The sequence below is a fragment of the Ranitomeya imitator genome, chromosome 1, assembly GCF_032444005.1.
Source record: "Ranitomeya imitator isolate aRanImi1 chromosome 1, aRanImi1.pri, whole genome shotgun sequence".
Taxonomy (NCBI): Eukaryota; Metazoa; Chordata; class Amphibia; order Anura; family Dendrobatidae; genus Ranitomeya; species Ranitomeya imitator.
Window position 1 is genome coordinate 234645963 of NC_091282.1, and position 18715 is coordinate 234664677.

At 42.3% G+C, this 18715-nt stretch overlaps 1 protein-coding gene across 1 annotated transcript in view; it reads left to right on the forward strand.

Annotated features, from left to right (window-relative positions):
• Positions 1 to 18715, forward strand: part of KSR2 (kinase suppressor of ras 2) — an 869756-nt gene that overhangs the window by 628249 nt on the left and 222792 nt on the right. Inside the window, exon 14 of the mRNA XM_069754628.1 lies at positions 1053 to 1420. Within this exon, the coding sequence (XP_069610729.1) occupies positions 1053 to 1420 (368 nt within the window). The remainder of the gene's footprint in view (positions 1 to 1052; positions 1421 to 18715) is intronic.

The following is an 18715-nucleotide window of genomic DNA, read 5'->3' on the forward strand; positions in this document are numbered from 1 at the left end:
TGTGACCCTGCTGAAAGTCAGGTCCCCCTTCCCGCATACCATACCACCTTACACGGGGACAAACAGGAAGGTGCAGATGAAAGTGCAGGTTCCTTCATCAGGTGGGGGGAGGAATACTAGTTGGCGACGTCACTGGCACAGGGCCTCTCATGGTACGCAAAAGTGTTGCTGCCGGTGGGAGGCGCCCCCGCCGTGCAAACACACCGCTGTACTTTGAGGGGCCCTGTGCCAGTGCCAATGCCAACGAGTGGGCCCCCCCTGCTTGCTCAGGTTCACAGCACTTGCAAAGTTGAAATACTTACCTCTCCCTGCTCCACTGCTGTGACGTGGTCCAGATTTCCTGGGCCCACTAATTACTTGAACCAGCCCTACCCACCACAACTTTAGCCAAATGACCCCCAATTTCAAATGCCTTCCAATTATTATAAGGTAAATTACGCTTGACAAGCTTCATTAAGAAGAATGGATGGTTTTGACATTAAAATGGGCACTCTAGGTGTTTTCCTGGCCCCCACTCACTGCCGACTATGCTGCCCCATTGACTTGCATTGGGTTTCGTGTTTCGGTCGATCCCGACTTTACGTCATAATCGGCCGATTTCACTCGACCCGACTTTTGAGATAGTCGGGTTTCGCGAAACCCGGCTCGACTCTAAAAAGGTCAAGGTCGCTCAACTCTAGTGCTGTCCTCTGATCTTTGTCTACTTGGCCGCAGCAATGATTTGTTATTTACACATATGACTGCTGCAGCCAATCACTGACCGCAGTAGTGTATGGCATGAGACCGATGAGGCTAGTTATTTGCTGCTACTGTCACATGACTAGATGGCACGTCATTCCTGCAACCAAGAAAGCAGAGACCAACAGGCGTACTGTAGTGGTGGTGCTATAGTGGAAAGGGGAGTAATTGGTGAGTTATTTTACTAATTTATCACACAATCTGCCTTTTTGACAATTTTTTGCTTTTGGAAAACCACTTGTTTGCTTTGGGTGCCTTTTTGTTAGAAATTTCCTTTGATGATAAGCTGTATGCTGGTTGTTATTTATTCTTAGAATGAAGAAAGCAATGAGAAAGCAGAGGAGTCCGAAGATGACTTTGAAGAGATGAACCACTTGTTACTTTCAGCCAGGAACTTTCCCCGCAAAGCCAGCCAAACCAGCATATTTTTGCAAGAATGGGACATTCCATTTGAGCAGCTGGAAATTGGGGAGATGATTGGCAAAGGACGCTTTGGTTTAGTGTATCATGGCCGTTGGCACGGTGAAGTGGCAATTAGGCTCATTGACATCGAGCGAGATAATGAAGACCAATTGAAGGCATTTAAACGGGAGGTAATGGCTTACCGACAAACACGACATGAGAATGTGGTGCTCTTCATGGGAGCCTGCATGAGCCCTCCACACTTAGCAATCATCACCAGGTAATGTCCCATGTCATGCTTACTGATAAATACTGATAAAGTGTATGGTCTTGTGATGCAGCTTGTTTTATCAACATATACTATTCATATTATATTGTTGCCCATATTGCTGCCACAAATACAGATTAGACAATGATCCACTGCAAGTTTTTCAGGCTGCATTGGCCATTGAGAAAATGTTCTACTAATGTAGACAAAGCTAGTACATGCTTAAATCAATATCCCCCCTCCATTATAGAAGGGGCGCTATAACAGCGGACTTCCTATAATTTGGGCTTTATTCATTTAACACAACAATCTGTCCTTTAAGTGTTGTGGCTTTGCACTTTCAGTATTTTTCATAGACTTAATGGAGAGTGGAGTATACAAGAACAACCACTTCTGAATTAACTGGTTTAGAGGTGTCATAATATTCCATCTTGAGGGTCTCATGGGGTAATCAAATATTTATGGCAAGTCCTGATGATATTCCATTGATGCGAATACTCTTTAAAAGCTATGGCCAGCTTTGCAAATACTTTTTATTGCTCCAGTGCAGTGTATGCACTTACCTATCTTACCATTTTTTTCTATGCGGAACTATTCGTATTATTTCTTTTCTTTCTGCTCCTCTCATTTGCTGATGACATATGATTGAAGAGGAGGCAGATGGAGGAACATAGGTTTGCATAAAAGCTTTGTAGAGAAAACATCTTTGAGTCAAGTTTATTTGCAAAGTGGATTTTTATTCCCCGTTTGCATTAGACCATGGCTACAATATATAATGTTATCTTTTTTTTTTTTAAATCGGTCCCTTGGAGATTGAAGTGGTCTCTGTTAATTCACTAAGCATTTCATCTGACTTTCCCTTGCTAACCAAACATCTGGTCTGCATTCATACATGTTGGATATACCCTTTCTCCTGAGAGTTCCTCTGTCACAGTGAATGATTTAGGCATTTTAGTAGGTAAATAACGCTATAGTTTACCTACATTTATCTATAATTTAAGATGATTGGCGTTAATTCTTAAAACCCCCGATGAGGACTGCCAGTCCTCTCTTAGCTTTGAGTTAAAATTGTCTTTCCATCCTTACTTGTATCCTAATTATTGTAGTATGTATACAAATACCCACCAAGTGACCCACACATTGCCTTTGATGCTGTTCTCTTGAGAGCGGAATATAATGATAATTACTGTATTCATATCCTCGTGTCTTTTTATGATTAAGGCACAATTATAGTAAGTATGCTGTGTTAACTTTATGGACTTCATTTTATACTAAAGTTAATTTTTATGGATTTTCTAGCAAATATGTTTAAGAGATAGCAGTGGTTCAGATGGATCATTATAATAGGATCGGGAATTCTTGTCCATATTTATGAAGCGTTTCTGTACAGGAGATATTTATACAGGACAGCAGTTAGCCGAAATATATCACTAGGGACAATTACACAAATGCAAATCACCGGAAAGAGCTTTATCGTCGCCATAAACTTCAGAGAGTGTCATAAGTTCTGTATGGGGAAACTGAAGGGACAACCTGTCTGCATGCCCAAAAGTGGAGTTCAGTGCGGTTGTCACTCCGTCTTCAGTGTAGACATGGGAGATGAGCACACTGTGATCTATTCACTCACAATGTGTAATGGTACAGAAAGAGTTACGGGGTCATAAAAAGTATTGTACACTTAATGTAAGAAAAATAATTTGTAGTGTCATACATATCTGTTATCTTTTTGTGACATTTACCCAAGGGGTCGTATCAGAAAGTCATAATCCCATTAGTTGATGAATTGGAAAAATGTCCCAATTCCTCCATGAATGCTGAGCGTATGCTGGACTGGGACTTGCCTCTGAAGCTTTCCCTGTGGGTAATGCCTTAGAAAGTAAGGCCTGATCAAAGGCACACATCAAGAGTCGCTCTCATTCTGCTGAACACAGCAGTGACATTCCCATGGCAGTAGTTTTTTTGGACACAAAATCTGTAAAGAATCAACCAGACTGACAGTTCCCCAAAGAAATATCAGATCTTTTATGTCATAGAAGAAGCAAACATATATGACCATGGTCTGAGAATTATAGATCACATATGTTACATCTATCTACCTGCTTGACTTTTCTTCTGGGTTTAATCATTGAGCGCATCACCTAGAAACATCTGGAGACATCTTATCATTTTTACATTAAAATTATATCTACAACATTGGAAAATTTCTGTAATCCAAATGAATGTACCTTTTATCTATATATATATAATTGTCTAAGGGTTTTTCTGTCTGTCTGTCTGTCCTGGAAATCCCGCGTCTCTGATTGGTCAAGGCCGCCAGGCCTCGACCAATCAGCGACGGGCACAGCATGGTGACGATGATGACATAAAGGTTGCCTCGACCAATCAGCGACGAGCACAGTCTGCCGCGAATTCGCCTCGACCAATCAGCGACGGGCACAGTATCGACGTAGATGTCATAATGGTTGCCATGGCGACGATGATGTCATAAAGGTTGCCTCGACCAATCAGCGATGGGCACAGTCTGCGAATTCTGGAATCATCATTGTCCATATACTACAGGGGCATGCATATTCTAGAATACCCGATGCGTTAGAATCGGGCCACAATCTAGTAGTGTTATAATCTTGCTGACTGTCAAATTAATAGAGCTCTGCTGCATTTATTTTGCCTCTACATCATACTCGTGGGACTCAACTGGCCAATGAAACTGCCGTTGTGTTTTTGCCTGGTGATGCCAACTTCTGTGCTCATGGTGCCACTAACTGTATATAGCTCATTCAGACTGATTTGTCAAGAATTTCTACCAATTATCCTAAAGTAAAGTAATACCATTAAAGAGTTGGTCCGGCACCTAAAATGTCCTTTCCTAATGTCTGTCTTTACACTCTAACCACTTTTGTAATTAGCTTTATTATAAAATATTGTACACTTCTCCCTATCTAGCTAATACCTGGGTACAGCGCTTGTGTCACTCACTGCTTCTATCCCTGCCCCTTGATGACCTCTTTTTTCACAGTTAGAAGATGCGGAGAAGATGGAATCAGAGTGCCAGCGCTGCACTCACCTCTCCCGCAGCTTCTATCACTATGGATTCAGGACGTTTTCAGAAAGCGTTGATGCCAGAAACTTTAGTGTGTAACTGCAGCACTGCCCTCTGATGTACTGTTTTGTTCCAGGAGGGGTGATAGAGGCTGCAGGGAAGTGAGTGCAGCCCCAGCCTCCTGTGACAACCCGTTTGAGACTCATCTCAAAGGTAACATCACAGGAAATGCAGTAAAAAACACATTTAGGATTAGCTAGATAGGAAGTATAGGGAATTTTATAATAAAGATAATTACAAAAGTAGTTAAGGTGTAAACATAGTGTGAGACAGTGACTGGTGTCATTATGAATGGCCGGTATGTGTCGCAGAGAAAGAGGTTGTCCTCTGCGCTGTCAGCCTGAAATGTTGTTGTTCTGGGACTTGTAGTTCCACAAGTGTTTGTTTAGTTATAAGGGGGGCTTACAGGGTTAGTTGGAGAGCTGGGCAGGACTGACTAACCACACATACACCGCCCACTTATGGGGGTGGTTACAGCTACATAATGTGACCAGGGTTTGAGTCACATGTTCAGAGTATATGGACCTGAATAGTCAGGGTAAGGTCCTGAATGCCCTATGTTGGAAGATCCTGGGTGTAGGATCGCATTCCTGGAAAGCACATGGTGAGGCCATGGACCTGTAGGCCTGTGTTTTGGAAGTTCCAAAGAGTGGACATCATGAATAGCACGTGGAAAGGCTGTATGTGCAGAGTCTGTGACGGCACTGCATGTTCCTTCTGTGGGTCTGGACTGTCTGGAGTGCCCTGGTCACAAGGACGATGATCTCAGTAAGGCAGCTTTTCCCAGGAGAGAGGACTGACAGGAGTCAGTGTGTGGAGAAGGAGCTCCTGCAAGGTAACTCCAGATAAAGGGGGTTAAGTGCCTATGATTTCCATGGATGTTTATGAACTGTGCGGTCACCTATGGTAAATGGACGAAGTGAGAAGTCCGGCGTGTTTAGTGACTGTGAGTTGAAGTCATATAAAATGTGCTGTAATGGACTTTATGTTTTGCGGTTTATGGGTCTAAATAAACCGGAATAGACTGTTTATGTGAGAAACCGTGCCTGTGTGCTTTAATCCCGTTGCCAGGCGAGTGTCCCCCAACAAACTCAGGGAGCGCTATCTTACAATAAGTATTAGGAACGGACATTTTACGTACTGGACCACCCTTGTAAGTACCATCCTTAGAAAGGACCTTATTAATATCCATACACCTCCCTGCATGATGACACTCAAGATTTATGAAGTATTGACTAAACACAGCTACCTAGTTCTATGTGTTGACAGCAGGTTTATATCAATGAATGAATAGAAGAAGACTTTTTACAGTGTGACCATTATCTTAAAATATTTTTTTTTATAAATCAAATGTACACCTGAAAATAAACAATTTTGTAATTTATCTTATTAGAGAAATCTGCTTCTTTCTCCTCCTGGAGTGATTTTTCACCCTAAGTTGATGGGTAAAATATGTATTCACTGAAGACAGATTTTCGTATTCTTGAGATAAGAGATGACAGTTGTTTTTTTTTTTTAAATAGAGGCAGACAGACATTTTACTACAAGTTCTCTTGAAATCACAGTTACAATTTTTCATAGAACTTTATGTGCACCAACTGCCCTCTTCTATTTCAGTAGGGGGAAAATCTGTATTCATTGAAGACACATTTTATCCGAGAATTGAGCATTTTGAGATTGAATGATCAGTTTAGGAAGAGATAGAAGTATATTTCTCTAATAAGATGTGTTACACATTTTGTTTTATGTGTACTATTGCATTATGATAAAAAAAATCTAAACATTTTCTCTTTAAAGCACAGGTGTACAACTTGTGGCTCATGGGACACATGCGGACTGCAACAACTTTCTTTACAGCCCTCAGCCATCTTTAGCACTCACATATTTGGGACTTCTTTCTTGTTACTAAAGAGTGGAAAATATGTCTGTGCATGGATGTGTCTCTCTCCATCAAAGTTTATGAATGAAGTGAAATGCTTGGCTGTGAAGTTGCTTAGGCAGAGCAGCTCATCCATGATGGCACATTAATGTGAGCTGTGGCAAGAATGTTAGCTGTGTCTGTCATCACAGTGTCCAGAGCATTGAGCAGATACCAGGAGACAGGCCAGTACACCAGGAGACGTGGAGGGGCCGTAGGAGGGCAACAACCCAGCAGCAGGACCGCTACCTCCTCCTTTATGCAAGAGGAACAGGAGGAGCAGTGCAAAATCACCTCCAGCAGTCCACTAACATCCATGTGTCAAATTGTTAGAAACAGACTGCATGAGGGTGGTATGAGGTCCCGATGTCCACAAGCAGGTGTTGTGCTTACAGCCCAACACTGTGCAGGGCAATTGGCATTAGCCAGAGGACACCAAGATTGGCAGATTCGACATTGGTGCCCTGTGCTCTTCACAGATGAGAACAGGTTCACGCTGAGCACATGTGACAGACGTGACAGAGTCTGGAGATGCTGTGGGGAATGTCATGCTGCCTGCAACATCCTCTAGCATGACCGGTTTGGCAGTGGGTCATTAATAGTGTGGTGAGGAATTTCTTTGGAGGGCTGCACAGCCCTCCATGTGCTCGCAAGAGGTAGCCTTCCTGCCATTACGTACCGGGATGAGACCCATTGTGAGACCATATGCAGGTGCAGTGTGCCCTGGGTTCCTTCTGATGCATGACAATTCTAGGCCTCATGTGGCTGAAGTGTGTCAGCAATTCCTGCATAATGAAGGCATTAATGCTATGGACTGACCTGCCTGTTCCCCAGACCTAAATCTAATCGACCACATCTAGAACATCATGTCTCGTTCCATCCACCAACGCCACATTGCACCACAGACTGTCCAGGAGTTGAGTGATGCATTAATCCAAGTGTGGGCAGAGACCCCTCAAGAGAATATCCATCATCTCAACATGACTACTACCAGGTGTTTTAGGGAGGTCATACAAGCACACATGGATGCCACATACACTACTAAGCATCATTTCCTTGTCTTGAGGCATTTCCACTGAAATTGGATCAGCCTGTAATTTGAGTCTCCACTTTGACTTTGAGTATCATTTAAAATCCAGACCTCGAAGGGATGGTAGTTTTGCATTGCATTGATCATTTTTATGTTTTATTGCAATCTCAATGCATTCCACTATGTAATAAATAAAGATTTGCAACAGGAATATTATTATTTGAACAGGGTGGGCCATTTATATGGATACACCTAAATAAAATGGGAATAGTTGGTGATATCAACTTCCTGTTTGTGGCATATTAGTATATGCGAGGGGGAAACTTTTCAAGCTGGGTGGTGACCATGGTGGCCATTTTGAAGTTGGCCATTTTGTTGTTGCTATCAGTGTTGCTTGTATTGCTATCAGTGTGTCAAGAGTGGGAGAAGAGGGTTGCATTGACAATCCTAAACAATGAGCAGCACTTTGAACACATTTTAGAAGTGGTCATAAACTTGTAAATAACTCATGGAAGAATAAAGTTACGTTAGAACCAAGTACACCATTGTTTTTATTGTGAAATTCTCAATAAGTTTGATGTGTCACATGACCCTCTTCCCATAGAAAAAAATAAAGTTGGATCCAAAATGGCCGACTTCAAAATGGCCACCATGGTCACCACTCATCTTGAAAGTTCCCCCCTCACATATACTAATGTGCCACAAACAGGAAGTTGATATCACCAACAATTGCCATTTTATTTAGGTGTATCCATATATCCATATAAATGGCCCACCCTGAATATATACAGCTCTGGCAAAAATTAAGAGACCACTGCAAAATGTTTAGTTTGTCTAATTTTTCTCTTTATAGGTATATTTGTGAGTAAAATGTAAGTTGTTCATTTATTCTATAAACTTTTGACAACATGTCGCCGAAATCCTAGCAATAAATGTTGTATTTTTTAATGAAAAGGAGAAATGGTGAAAATTTAAAAACAAAGAGTACTTTCATACCTCAAATAATGCAAAGCAAACAAGTTCATAATAATTTAGAAACAACAATACTAATGTTTTAACTCAGGAAGAGTTCAGAAATCAATATTTTGTGGAATAACCATGATTTTTAATCACAGCTTTCATGCGTCTTGGCATGCTTTCCTCCAGTTTCTCACACTGCTCCTGGCGCAAAAATGTAAGAAGTTCTTCTTTGTTTGATGGCTTGTGACTGACCATCATCCTTTTTATTAGATTCCAGAGGTTTACAATGGGGTTCAGGTCTGGAGATTGAGCTGCCCATGACAGGGTTTTGATGTGGTGGTCTCTTAATTTTTTGCCAGAGCTGAATATACAGTATATATACCAAATATAAAAATATATTATATATAAAGTGGTGTGAAAAAGTGTTTTCCCCCCTTCCTCATTTCCTATTCTTTTGCAGGTTTATCACACTTCAGTGTTTCGGGTCACCAAAGAAATTTAAATATTAGACAAAGATAACACATATTATTATTATTATTATTATTTATTATTATAGCGCCATTTATTCCATGGCGCTTTACATGTGAGGAGGGGTATACATAATAAAACAAGTACAATAATCCTGAACAATACAAGTCACAACTGGTACAGGAGGAGAGAGGACCCTGCCCGCGAGGGCTCACAATCTACAAGGGATGGGTGAGGATACAGTAGGTGAGGGTAGAGCTGGCCGTGCAGCGGTTTGGTCAATCGGTGGTTACTGCAGGTTGTAGGCTTGTCGGAAGAGGTGGTCTACAGGTTCTTTTTGAAGGTTTCGATGGTAGGCGAGAGTCTGATATGTTGTGGTAGAGAATTCCAGAGTAGGGGGGATGCACGAGAGAAATCTTGTATGCGATTGTGGGAAGAGGAGATAATAGGGGAGTAGAGAAGGAGATCTTGTGAGGATCGGAGGTTGCGTGCAGGAAAGTATCGGGAGACGAGGTCACAGATGTATGGAGGAGACAGGTTGTGGATGGCTTTGTATGTCATGGTTAGGCTTTTGTACTGGAGTCTCTGGGTGATGGGGAGCCAGTGCAGGGATTGACAGAGGGGAGAGGCCGGGGAATAGCGGGGGGACAGGTGGATTAGTCGGGCAGCAGAGTTTAGAATAGATTGGAGGGGTGCGAGAGTGTTAGAGGGGAGGCCACAGAGCAGGAGGTTACAGTTGTCAAGGCGGGAGATGATGAGGGCATGGACTAGGGTCTTTGCAGATTCTTGGTTTAGGAATGTGCGGATTCGTGAAATATTTTTGAGTTGGAGGCGGCAGGAAGTGGAAAGGGTTTGGATATGTGGTTTAAAGGAGAGATCAGTGTCAAGGATTGCCCCAAGACAGCGGGCTTGTGGGACTGGGGAGAGTGGGCAGCCAATTACTGTAATGGATAGGTTCGTTGGGGAGGTCGTGTGAGATGGGGGAAAGATGATGAATTCTGTTTTGTCCATGTTAAGTTTTAGAAATCTAGTGGAGAAGAAGGATGAAATAGCAGACAGACATTGAGGGATTCTGGTTAGTAGGGAGGTGATATCTGGTCCAGAGATGTAGATCTGTGTGTCGTCAGCATAGAGATGATACTGAAAGCCGTGAGATTCTATGAGCTGTCCCAGGCCAAAGGTGTAAATGGAGAAGAGCAGGGGTCCTAGAACTGAACCTTGCGGGACTCCGACAGATAGGGGGCGAGATGAGGAGGTGGTGTGTGAGTGGGAGACGCTGAATGTACGGTCAGTTAGGTATGATGAGATCCAGGATAGGGCCAATTCTGTGATTCCAAGGGATGAGAGGGTCTGCAGCAGCAGGGAATGGTCCACTGTGTCAAAGGCAGAGGACAGGTCCAGGAGGAGGAGGACAGAGTAGTGTCGCTTGCTCTTGGCGGTTAATAGGTCATTGGTGACCTTAGTTAGGGCAGTTTCAGTGGAGTGGTGTGACCGGAAGCCTGATTGAAAGCAGTCAAAGAAGGAGCAGGAAGATAGATGGGAGGACAGTTCAAGATGGACATGTTGTTCCAGTAGTTTTGAGGCAAAGGGGAGAAGTGATATAGGGCGATAGCTAGATACAGAGGATGGGTCAAGAGAGGGCTTTTTGAGGATAGGTGTGATTGAGGCATGTTTAAAGCTTGAGGGGAAAATGCCAGTTGTTAGTGATAGGTTGAAGAGATGGGTTAGGGTTGGGATGAAGACTGTGGTGAGGTTTGGGATGAAGGGGGATGGAAGTGGGTCAAGTGCACAGGTGGTGAGATGCGATCTTGAGAGTAGAGTGGAGAGTCCGTCTTCTGTAATGGTGGAGAAGTTGGTTTTGGAGGTGGAGGGCTGGGTAGTTGGGAGGAAGGGTTCTGGGGGTTGTTTACTAAAACTGTCTCTGATGTTCTCAATTTTCTGCTTGAAAAATGAGGCAAAGTCTTCAGCTGAGATGAGTGGGGAGGGAGGAGATGCTGGGGGACGGAGGAGAGAGTTGAAGGTGTTGAATAACTGTTTGGGGTTGTGAGACAGGGAGGATATGAGAGATGAGAAGTAGGTTTGTTTTGCTGTGGCGACCGTGGTTTTGAAAGTAGTGAGGGACTGTTTGAATGCGATGAAGTGCTCGATGGAGTGGGATCTTTTCCATTTGCGCTCAGCAGCTCTGGAAGCTCGCCTCAGTTCTTTGGTCATGCTGGTGTGCCAGGGTTGTCTGTTGATTTTGCGAGCTTTGGTATGTGTGAGAGGGGCAAGAGATTCCAAAGCTGCAGCTATTGTGGTGTTATATAGAGCGGCAGCATCATCCGCATTGTGTAGGGAGCTTATGTCTGTGAGAGGGAGGAGGGATTCAGAGAGTGAGTGAAGATCAAGGTGTTTAAGATTTCTGCGAGGGTGTGAGAGTTTGTGGGGTGGGAGTTGTAGACAAGGAGTGGAAAGGGAAGAGAATGTAAGTAGGTTGTGGTCAGAAAGAAAGAGGTGAGTTTGAGAGGTTAGATAGGGAGCAGAGGCGGGTGAAAATGAGGTCCAGTGTGTGACCATCTTTGTGGGTGGCTGTAGAAGACCATTGAGTGAGGCCAAAGGAGGAAGTGAGGGATAGAAGTTTAGTGGCAGCTGAGAGGGAAGTGTCAATGGAGATGAAGTCGCCCATGATGATAGTGGGGATGTCAGCGGCGAGGAAATGGAGTAGCCAGGTGGTGAAGTGGTCAAAGAAGGTGGTGGCTGGCCCTGGGGGACGGTAGATGACAGCCAGTTGGAGGTTGGAGGGGGAGTAGATGCGCACAGAGTGCACCTCAAAGGAAGGGAGGGTAACAGAGGGTGGCAGTGGGATTGGGGTGAAGGAGCAGTTATCTGACAGGAGAAAACCAACTCCTCCGCCATGCTTGCTGCTGGGGCGGGGTGTGTGAGAAAGGTGGAAGCCACCGTAAGAGAGTGCCGCAGGGGAGGCTGTGTCAGAAGGGGTGAGCCAGGTTTCAGTGATGCCGAGGAAAGAGAGTTTGTTATTGATAAAGAGGTCATGGATAAATGACAGTTTATTGCAGACAGAGCGTGCGTTCCATAGCGCTCCAGATAGGGAAGTTGGGGGAGTGGGGGCTGGATGAATGGGTATTAGATTACTGTGGTTGCGAGGACGTGTAGAGGATCGTGGCAGGGGATTAGAAATGAGTGTGGGGATGTGATGAGGAGGGCCAGGATTTGGGGATATGTCGCCAGCAATGAGGAGCAGCAGACTGAACGTTAAAAGGTGTGAGCTGGATAGGTCATGATGTGGCCGTGTGTGCCTGGAGAGAAAGGATTGTATGTGGAGGAATAGTTCTGTGGAGGAGGTGAGATGACTGGGGAGGATGGAGGGAGAAATGACTAGTTCCTTACTGGGTGGAGGGACTACAGGAGATAGGAAGAAATAAAGTAGTATGGGGGTGAATGTGAAAAGAAACCAAAACATTATAGTGGTTTTCTATTCCTTTACCTTCCAGTCAATTCCAGTCCAATTCTAGTCTAATTCATAGCAATTAAAAAACTGCAATTTAAAAATGCTATGAATTTATGTGCACCTAAGGGCTCACAGCTGAGAGGGAGGATGTGGGCGTGTGTGTCCAGAGCACATGTTCACAGTTAAGCCAGGTCATAAAGAGGGGGTGGGGTAGATGGCCACTCAGGTATGCAAGGAAGAAGCAAGAGAAGTGAAGTACGAATGGATAGAAAATAATGGGTAACCAAAGAATGCCATGTGGCAATTACATGCACTTCATATAGACAGACAGAGCAGGAAAGCTGAGTGAATCATACCAGGTGGGAATTATATGCACTTCATATAGACAGACAGAGCAAGAAAGCTGAGTGAATCATACCAGGTGGGAATTATATGCACTTCATATAGACAGACAGAGCAGGAAAGCTGAGTGAATCATACCAGGTGGGAATTATATGCACTTCATATAGACAGACAGAGCAGGAAAGCTGAGTGAATCATACCAGGTGGGAATTATATGCACTTCATATAGACAGACAGAGCAGGAAAGCTGAGTGAATCATACCAGGTGGGAATTATATGCACTTCATATAGACAGACAGAGCAGGAAAGCTGAGTGAATCATACCAGGTGGGAATTATATGCACTTCATATAGACAGACAGAGCAGGAAAGCTGAGTGAATCATACCAGGTGGGAATTATATGCACTTCATATAGACAGACAGAGCAGGAAAGCTGAGTGAATCATACCAGGTGGGAATTATATGCACTTCATATAGACAGACAGAGCAGGAAAGCTGAGTGAATCATACCTGTGGGTAGACAAAACAAATGGATTAGATGATACAGGTGGTGATGAGGATGATGAAAGTACAGCAGTGATGAATGGTCAAATGCCCCATGGAATTCTAGTCTAATTCATAGCAATTAAAAAACTGCAATTTAAAAATGCAATTTCGAAGATGGTCAGACACGTCTGGTCAGACTCATGGCTATGAGTCTGACCAGACGTGTCTGACCAGACGTGTCAACGACACAAAATGCCGTTTATAAATGTATATTTTGTTTAACATAGTGACAATATAGGTCATGTCTTTTATATTTATATATACATCAGCAGATATTTAGCCCTAATATGTCTCTTCAAGGGCCAATTGTCATGCCTGCCAGAGGTTGGTACACTAGATCCCGCTCTTCTTTATCACCCTAGCAAGACCATACTCAAAAAATAAAGCCACTCAAAAACACATAAAACAAAGAAATAACTCACTCTAAAAACTACATGAGGCTAAAGATGAATACCTGCTTCACGTTCATGAAAGGAGAAAAGGGTTGCAAAGGATTATGTTAGATGTTATGCCGACACTACCAGTTAAAAGGTGGTACTCTCTCTGCAGTTCAGAGGCCACAGAGCACTGTAGTGGATGATGGAATGGGAGGCATTCCAGCATGGAGCTTTCCAATACTAATTGTGCTGAGCTGGCCAATATCTAATGCTTTATCCTATATGGAAAAAACTAAAAATTTTGTGCACCCTTACCGTAAAGGTTTATTTCCATGATATAAAGTGACAGCATGTAGCTAAGAAATGCATGACTTTATTATTAGCGGGGATTTGAACTGTGGAACCCCTCTAATCAAAGGGACTTGGTAGGATTTGTAAAGATTGGAATAACTCTTTTAAAGAACACCAATTCTATCTTTAAAGCGGTATTCTAATCTTCAAGATCCTATCCCAATATTTAGTAGGTGTAGTAATATTAATATTAGCAAATACCTCCAGTTAGAAATTTACAGTTCTTCTGATTCGCTATGTCATTTACTTGATATGTAGGGCATTGCAGTAGCTTAGATGGTTACCATGGTTACCTCCATGGTTACGACCGCTAACCGCTAACTACCTAACTGTCACTATTTGAGTGGTCGTAAGAAGGGAATATTCCTTTAACAAAGTTTAAAGATTTCAGTTTATTAGCCATCTCTAGTTTATAGCAACAAAACAAAGTAAAGCAACTGCTCAGAACAAGCAAACTGATTGTGTGGGTTTTACTTTTAGTGAAAAATAGCAGTAGACATACATTTTAATGTTGCCTCCATTACAGCTAATAGAAATACTTTTTAATACTTTTGCAATAGAATTTCTGAATTACACACTCAATTTTCCATGACATAAATTCCTACATCTGGTGTCGAAGGCACACAAATAGTTAATCAAAAACCATGGGTCTATTTCTATGTGTCACTGCTTTTTCCTGATTGAGATTAATGTAAACCATCTAGGTCTCATTAGATGCTAAACTATTATGGGATGCCGGCTCTAAGTGTATAGGCCAGTATATACCAATATATGTAAACTACTTACATCTCGAATATGAAGATTTGATGGCTCCCCCAAAGCTAATATTTATAAATAGTATCGTAAATCATAGCACCTTTCAGTTATCAGCTCTTGGCAAATTTGAAATCCCATTCATATTTATTGAAGGCTTCTTAATGAAAGTAGATGGGCTTAACTGAAGACCCCCATAAATCTTGATAGATTAAGGCATGGCCATTGATTGATACCATTATATGGAAAGTTTTTGTAGGTGACCTAGAAAAGTGATTCCTAACCATATTACAGTGTTGAAATGTCTAAAAATGCATCCATTTTGGGGAATATGTGCTCTTATCTATATTTCAGGAAAACATAATGTTGTTGTGGTTAAAAATGTTAAAAATCTATTTTCTTAACTAGGAATTCCAGGATTCAAGGCTGAGAAACCGTGACCTAAAGAATGGGAGAATATACACCCAGTGTTTATGGAAGGGAATAATAGAATCACTTTTGGAAAGGAATAAAATAAACTATATTAATATTGTTTAATTCATTATATTGACAGTAAATGGGAGCATCAATCATGTAGGCAGATCACAATCAGAAAGACAGTGTCTCACTAAATGGCAATTGAGGACAGTACAGTGCCAACAGGACATACAATGTACAGATGTCAGTAATAACCAAAAAAAAAGTAAAGATAAATACATTTCAAAATTGCAAAAAGAATAAAACATCACAAACAACATGGAACACACTACCAGAGCAATATTGTATGTTACAAAGAAATTATATAATTTTGCCATAGTCAAGTTTTTACTTTTGGATAATTAAACAGATGATAATAGATAGATGGATCTTGTTACTATATGGAGAAATATATGATGTTTTATTGTTTATAAGAAATCATATAAATTCTGGTCAGCACTCATAGCTTGGAGACAGTGGTGCTTTATGGTAGGGGACGATTCCCTGAACAATAGTATCAAATTCCACAGTGCTCACTTGGATAAGTAGCTTAAATACAATTTACATTTTAGTAATAAGTCAGCATTCCCTCAATGGGGAAGGTGCAGCTGTGCTGGGGGAGAAAATGGCTAGAAGGTTGGAGGAGTGTTTAAACTAGGGAATGGGGGGAGGGAATTCATTTTATAGGGAGGAAGATAGTGCAGATAGAGACACGGGCACAAATAAGGAAGATGGGGGTGGTGGTGGCATGGTGGGTGGGGTTAGATCAATTAATAATTTAAGAAAGAATAGAGGTGCAGAGAGGAACATCAAATGCATGTATACAAATGACAGAAGCCTCGCCAACAAAATGGACAAATTAGAATTAATGTTGTTGGAGCATAATTATGACATGGTGGGGATATCTGAAACATGGCTGGATGAGAGCCATGACTGGGCTGTTAACTTGCAGGGCTATAGCCTGTTCAGAAATGACCGAACGGATAAGCGAGGGGGTGGGGTGTGTCTATATGTAAAATCGTCCTTAAAACCCATCCTGCGTGATAATATAGGTGAATCTAATGAAAATGTAGAGTCCCTGTGGGTGGAGATAAGGGGAGGGGGAAAAATAATAAATTACTGATAGGGGTTTTGTTATGACCTGGTGGTCAGGACAACAATGGACCTAGTGGTTAAGAGCACACGGAATGACCTGATAGTTTCTGATAATAAAGGACGAGCTCTGGGACGTGGGAACTCTGCTGACCGCAATCCCTAATCCTATCAAACACACTAGAAATAGCCGTGGATTGCGCCTAACGCTCCCTATACAACTCGGCACAGCCTAAGGAACTAGCTAGCCCTGAAGATAGAAAAATAAAGCCTACCTTGCATCAGAGAAATTCCCCAAAGGAAAAGGCAGCCCCCCACATATAATGACTGTGAGTAAAGATGAAAATACAAACAGAGATGAAATAGATTTAGCAAAGTGAGGCCCGACTTACTGAACAGACCGAGGATAGGAAAGGTTACTTTGCGGTCAGCACAAAAACCTACAAAAAGACCACGCAGAGGGCGCAAAAAGACCCTCCGCACCGACTCACGGTGCAGAGGCGCTCCCTCTGCGTCCCAGAGCTTCCAGCAAACAAGACAACAATAAAAATAGCAAGCTGGACAGAAAAATAGCAAACCAAATAAATACAAGCAGGAACTTAGCTTCTGCTGGGAAGACAGGTCACAAGAACGATCCAGGAGAGAACTAGACCAATACTGGAACATTGACAGGTGGCATGGAGCAAAGATCTAAGTGGAGTTAAATAGAGCAGCAGCTAACGAATTAACCTCGTCACCTGTGGAAGGAAACTCAGAAACACCCACCAGAGGAAGTCCATGGACAGAACCAGCCGAAGTACCATTCATGACCACAGGAGGGAGCCCAACAACAGAATTCACAACAGGGTTTGTTATAAGTCTCCAAAAATAATGGAAGCAACGGAAAATATCCTTGTAAAGCAAATAGATGAAGCTGCGACTCAAGGAGAAGTCATTATCATGGGGGACTTCAACTACCCTGAAATAGATTGGGGAACAGAAACCTGCAGTTCCAGCAAAGGTAATCGGTTTTTGACAACTATGAGAGACAATTACCTTTCACAACTGGTTCAGGACCCAACAAGAAGGGGGGCACTGCTAGACCTAATATTAACCAACAGGCCAGACCGCATAGCAAATATAAGGGTTGGGGGTCACTTGGGAAATAGCGATCACAAAATAATAAGTTTTCATGTATCCTTTAATAAGATGTGTAGTAGAGGGATTACCAGGACACTAAACTTCAGGAGGGCAAATTTCCAACGGATGAGAGAGGATCTTGGTGCAATTAACTGGGACGATATCCTGAGACATAAAAATACACAAAGAAAATGGGAGACGTTTATTAGCATCCTGGATAGGACCTGTGCACAGTATATACCGTATGGGAATAAACATACCAGAAATAGGAGGAAACCAATATGGCTAAATAGAGCTGTAAGGGGCGCAATAAGTGACAAAAAGAAAGCATTTAGTGAATTAAAGGAAGTAGATAGTGATGAGGCATTAAATAAATACAGAAAATTAAATAAATTCTGTAAAAAGCAAATCAAGGCAGCAAAGATTGAGACAGACTAATTGCCAGAGAGAGTAAAAATAATCCTAAAATATTGTTTAACTACGTAAATAGTAAGAAACTAAAAAATGATTGTGTTGGCCCCCTTAAAAATAGTCTGGGTGAAATGGTGGATGAGGATAAGGAAAAAGACAATATGCTAAATGACTTTTTTTCATCAGTATTTACACAAGAAAATCCCATGGCAGACAATATGATCAGTGATAACAAAAATTCCCCATTAAGTGTCACCTGCTTACCCCAGCAGGACGTACGTCGGCGTCTACAAATCACTAAAATTGACAAATCTCTGGGCCCGGATGGGATACACCCTCGAGTACTGCAGGAATTAAGTACAATCATTGATAGACCATTATTTTTAATCTTTAAAGAGTCCATAATAACAGGGTCTGTACCACAGGACTGGTGTATAGCAAATGTGGTGCCAATATTCAAAAAGGGGACAAAAACTGAACTCTGTAATTATAGGCCATTAGGCTTAACCTCTACTGTGGGTAAAATCCTGGAGGGCATTCTAAGGGATGCTATACTGGAGTATCTGAAAAGGGATAACCTCATGACCCAATACCAACATGGGTTTACTAGGGACCGTTCCTGTCAGACTAATCTGATCAATTTCTATGAAGAGGTAAGTTCAGGACTGGACCAAGGGAACCAAGTGGACGTAGTGTATATGGACTTTTCAAAAGCTTTTGATACGGTGCCACAGAAAAGGTTGATACATAAAATGAGAATAATGGGGATAGGGGAAAATATGTGTAAGTGGGTTAAGAGCTGGCTCAGGGATAGGAAACAAAGGGTGGTTATTAATGGAGCACACTCGGACTGGGTCGCAGTTAGCAGTGGGGTACCACAGGGGTCAGTATTGGGCCCTCTTCTTTTTAACATATTTATTAAAGATCTTGTAGGGG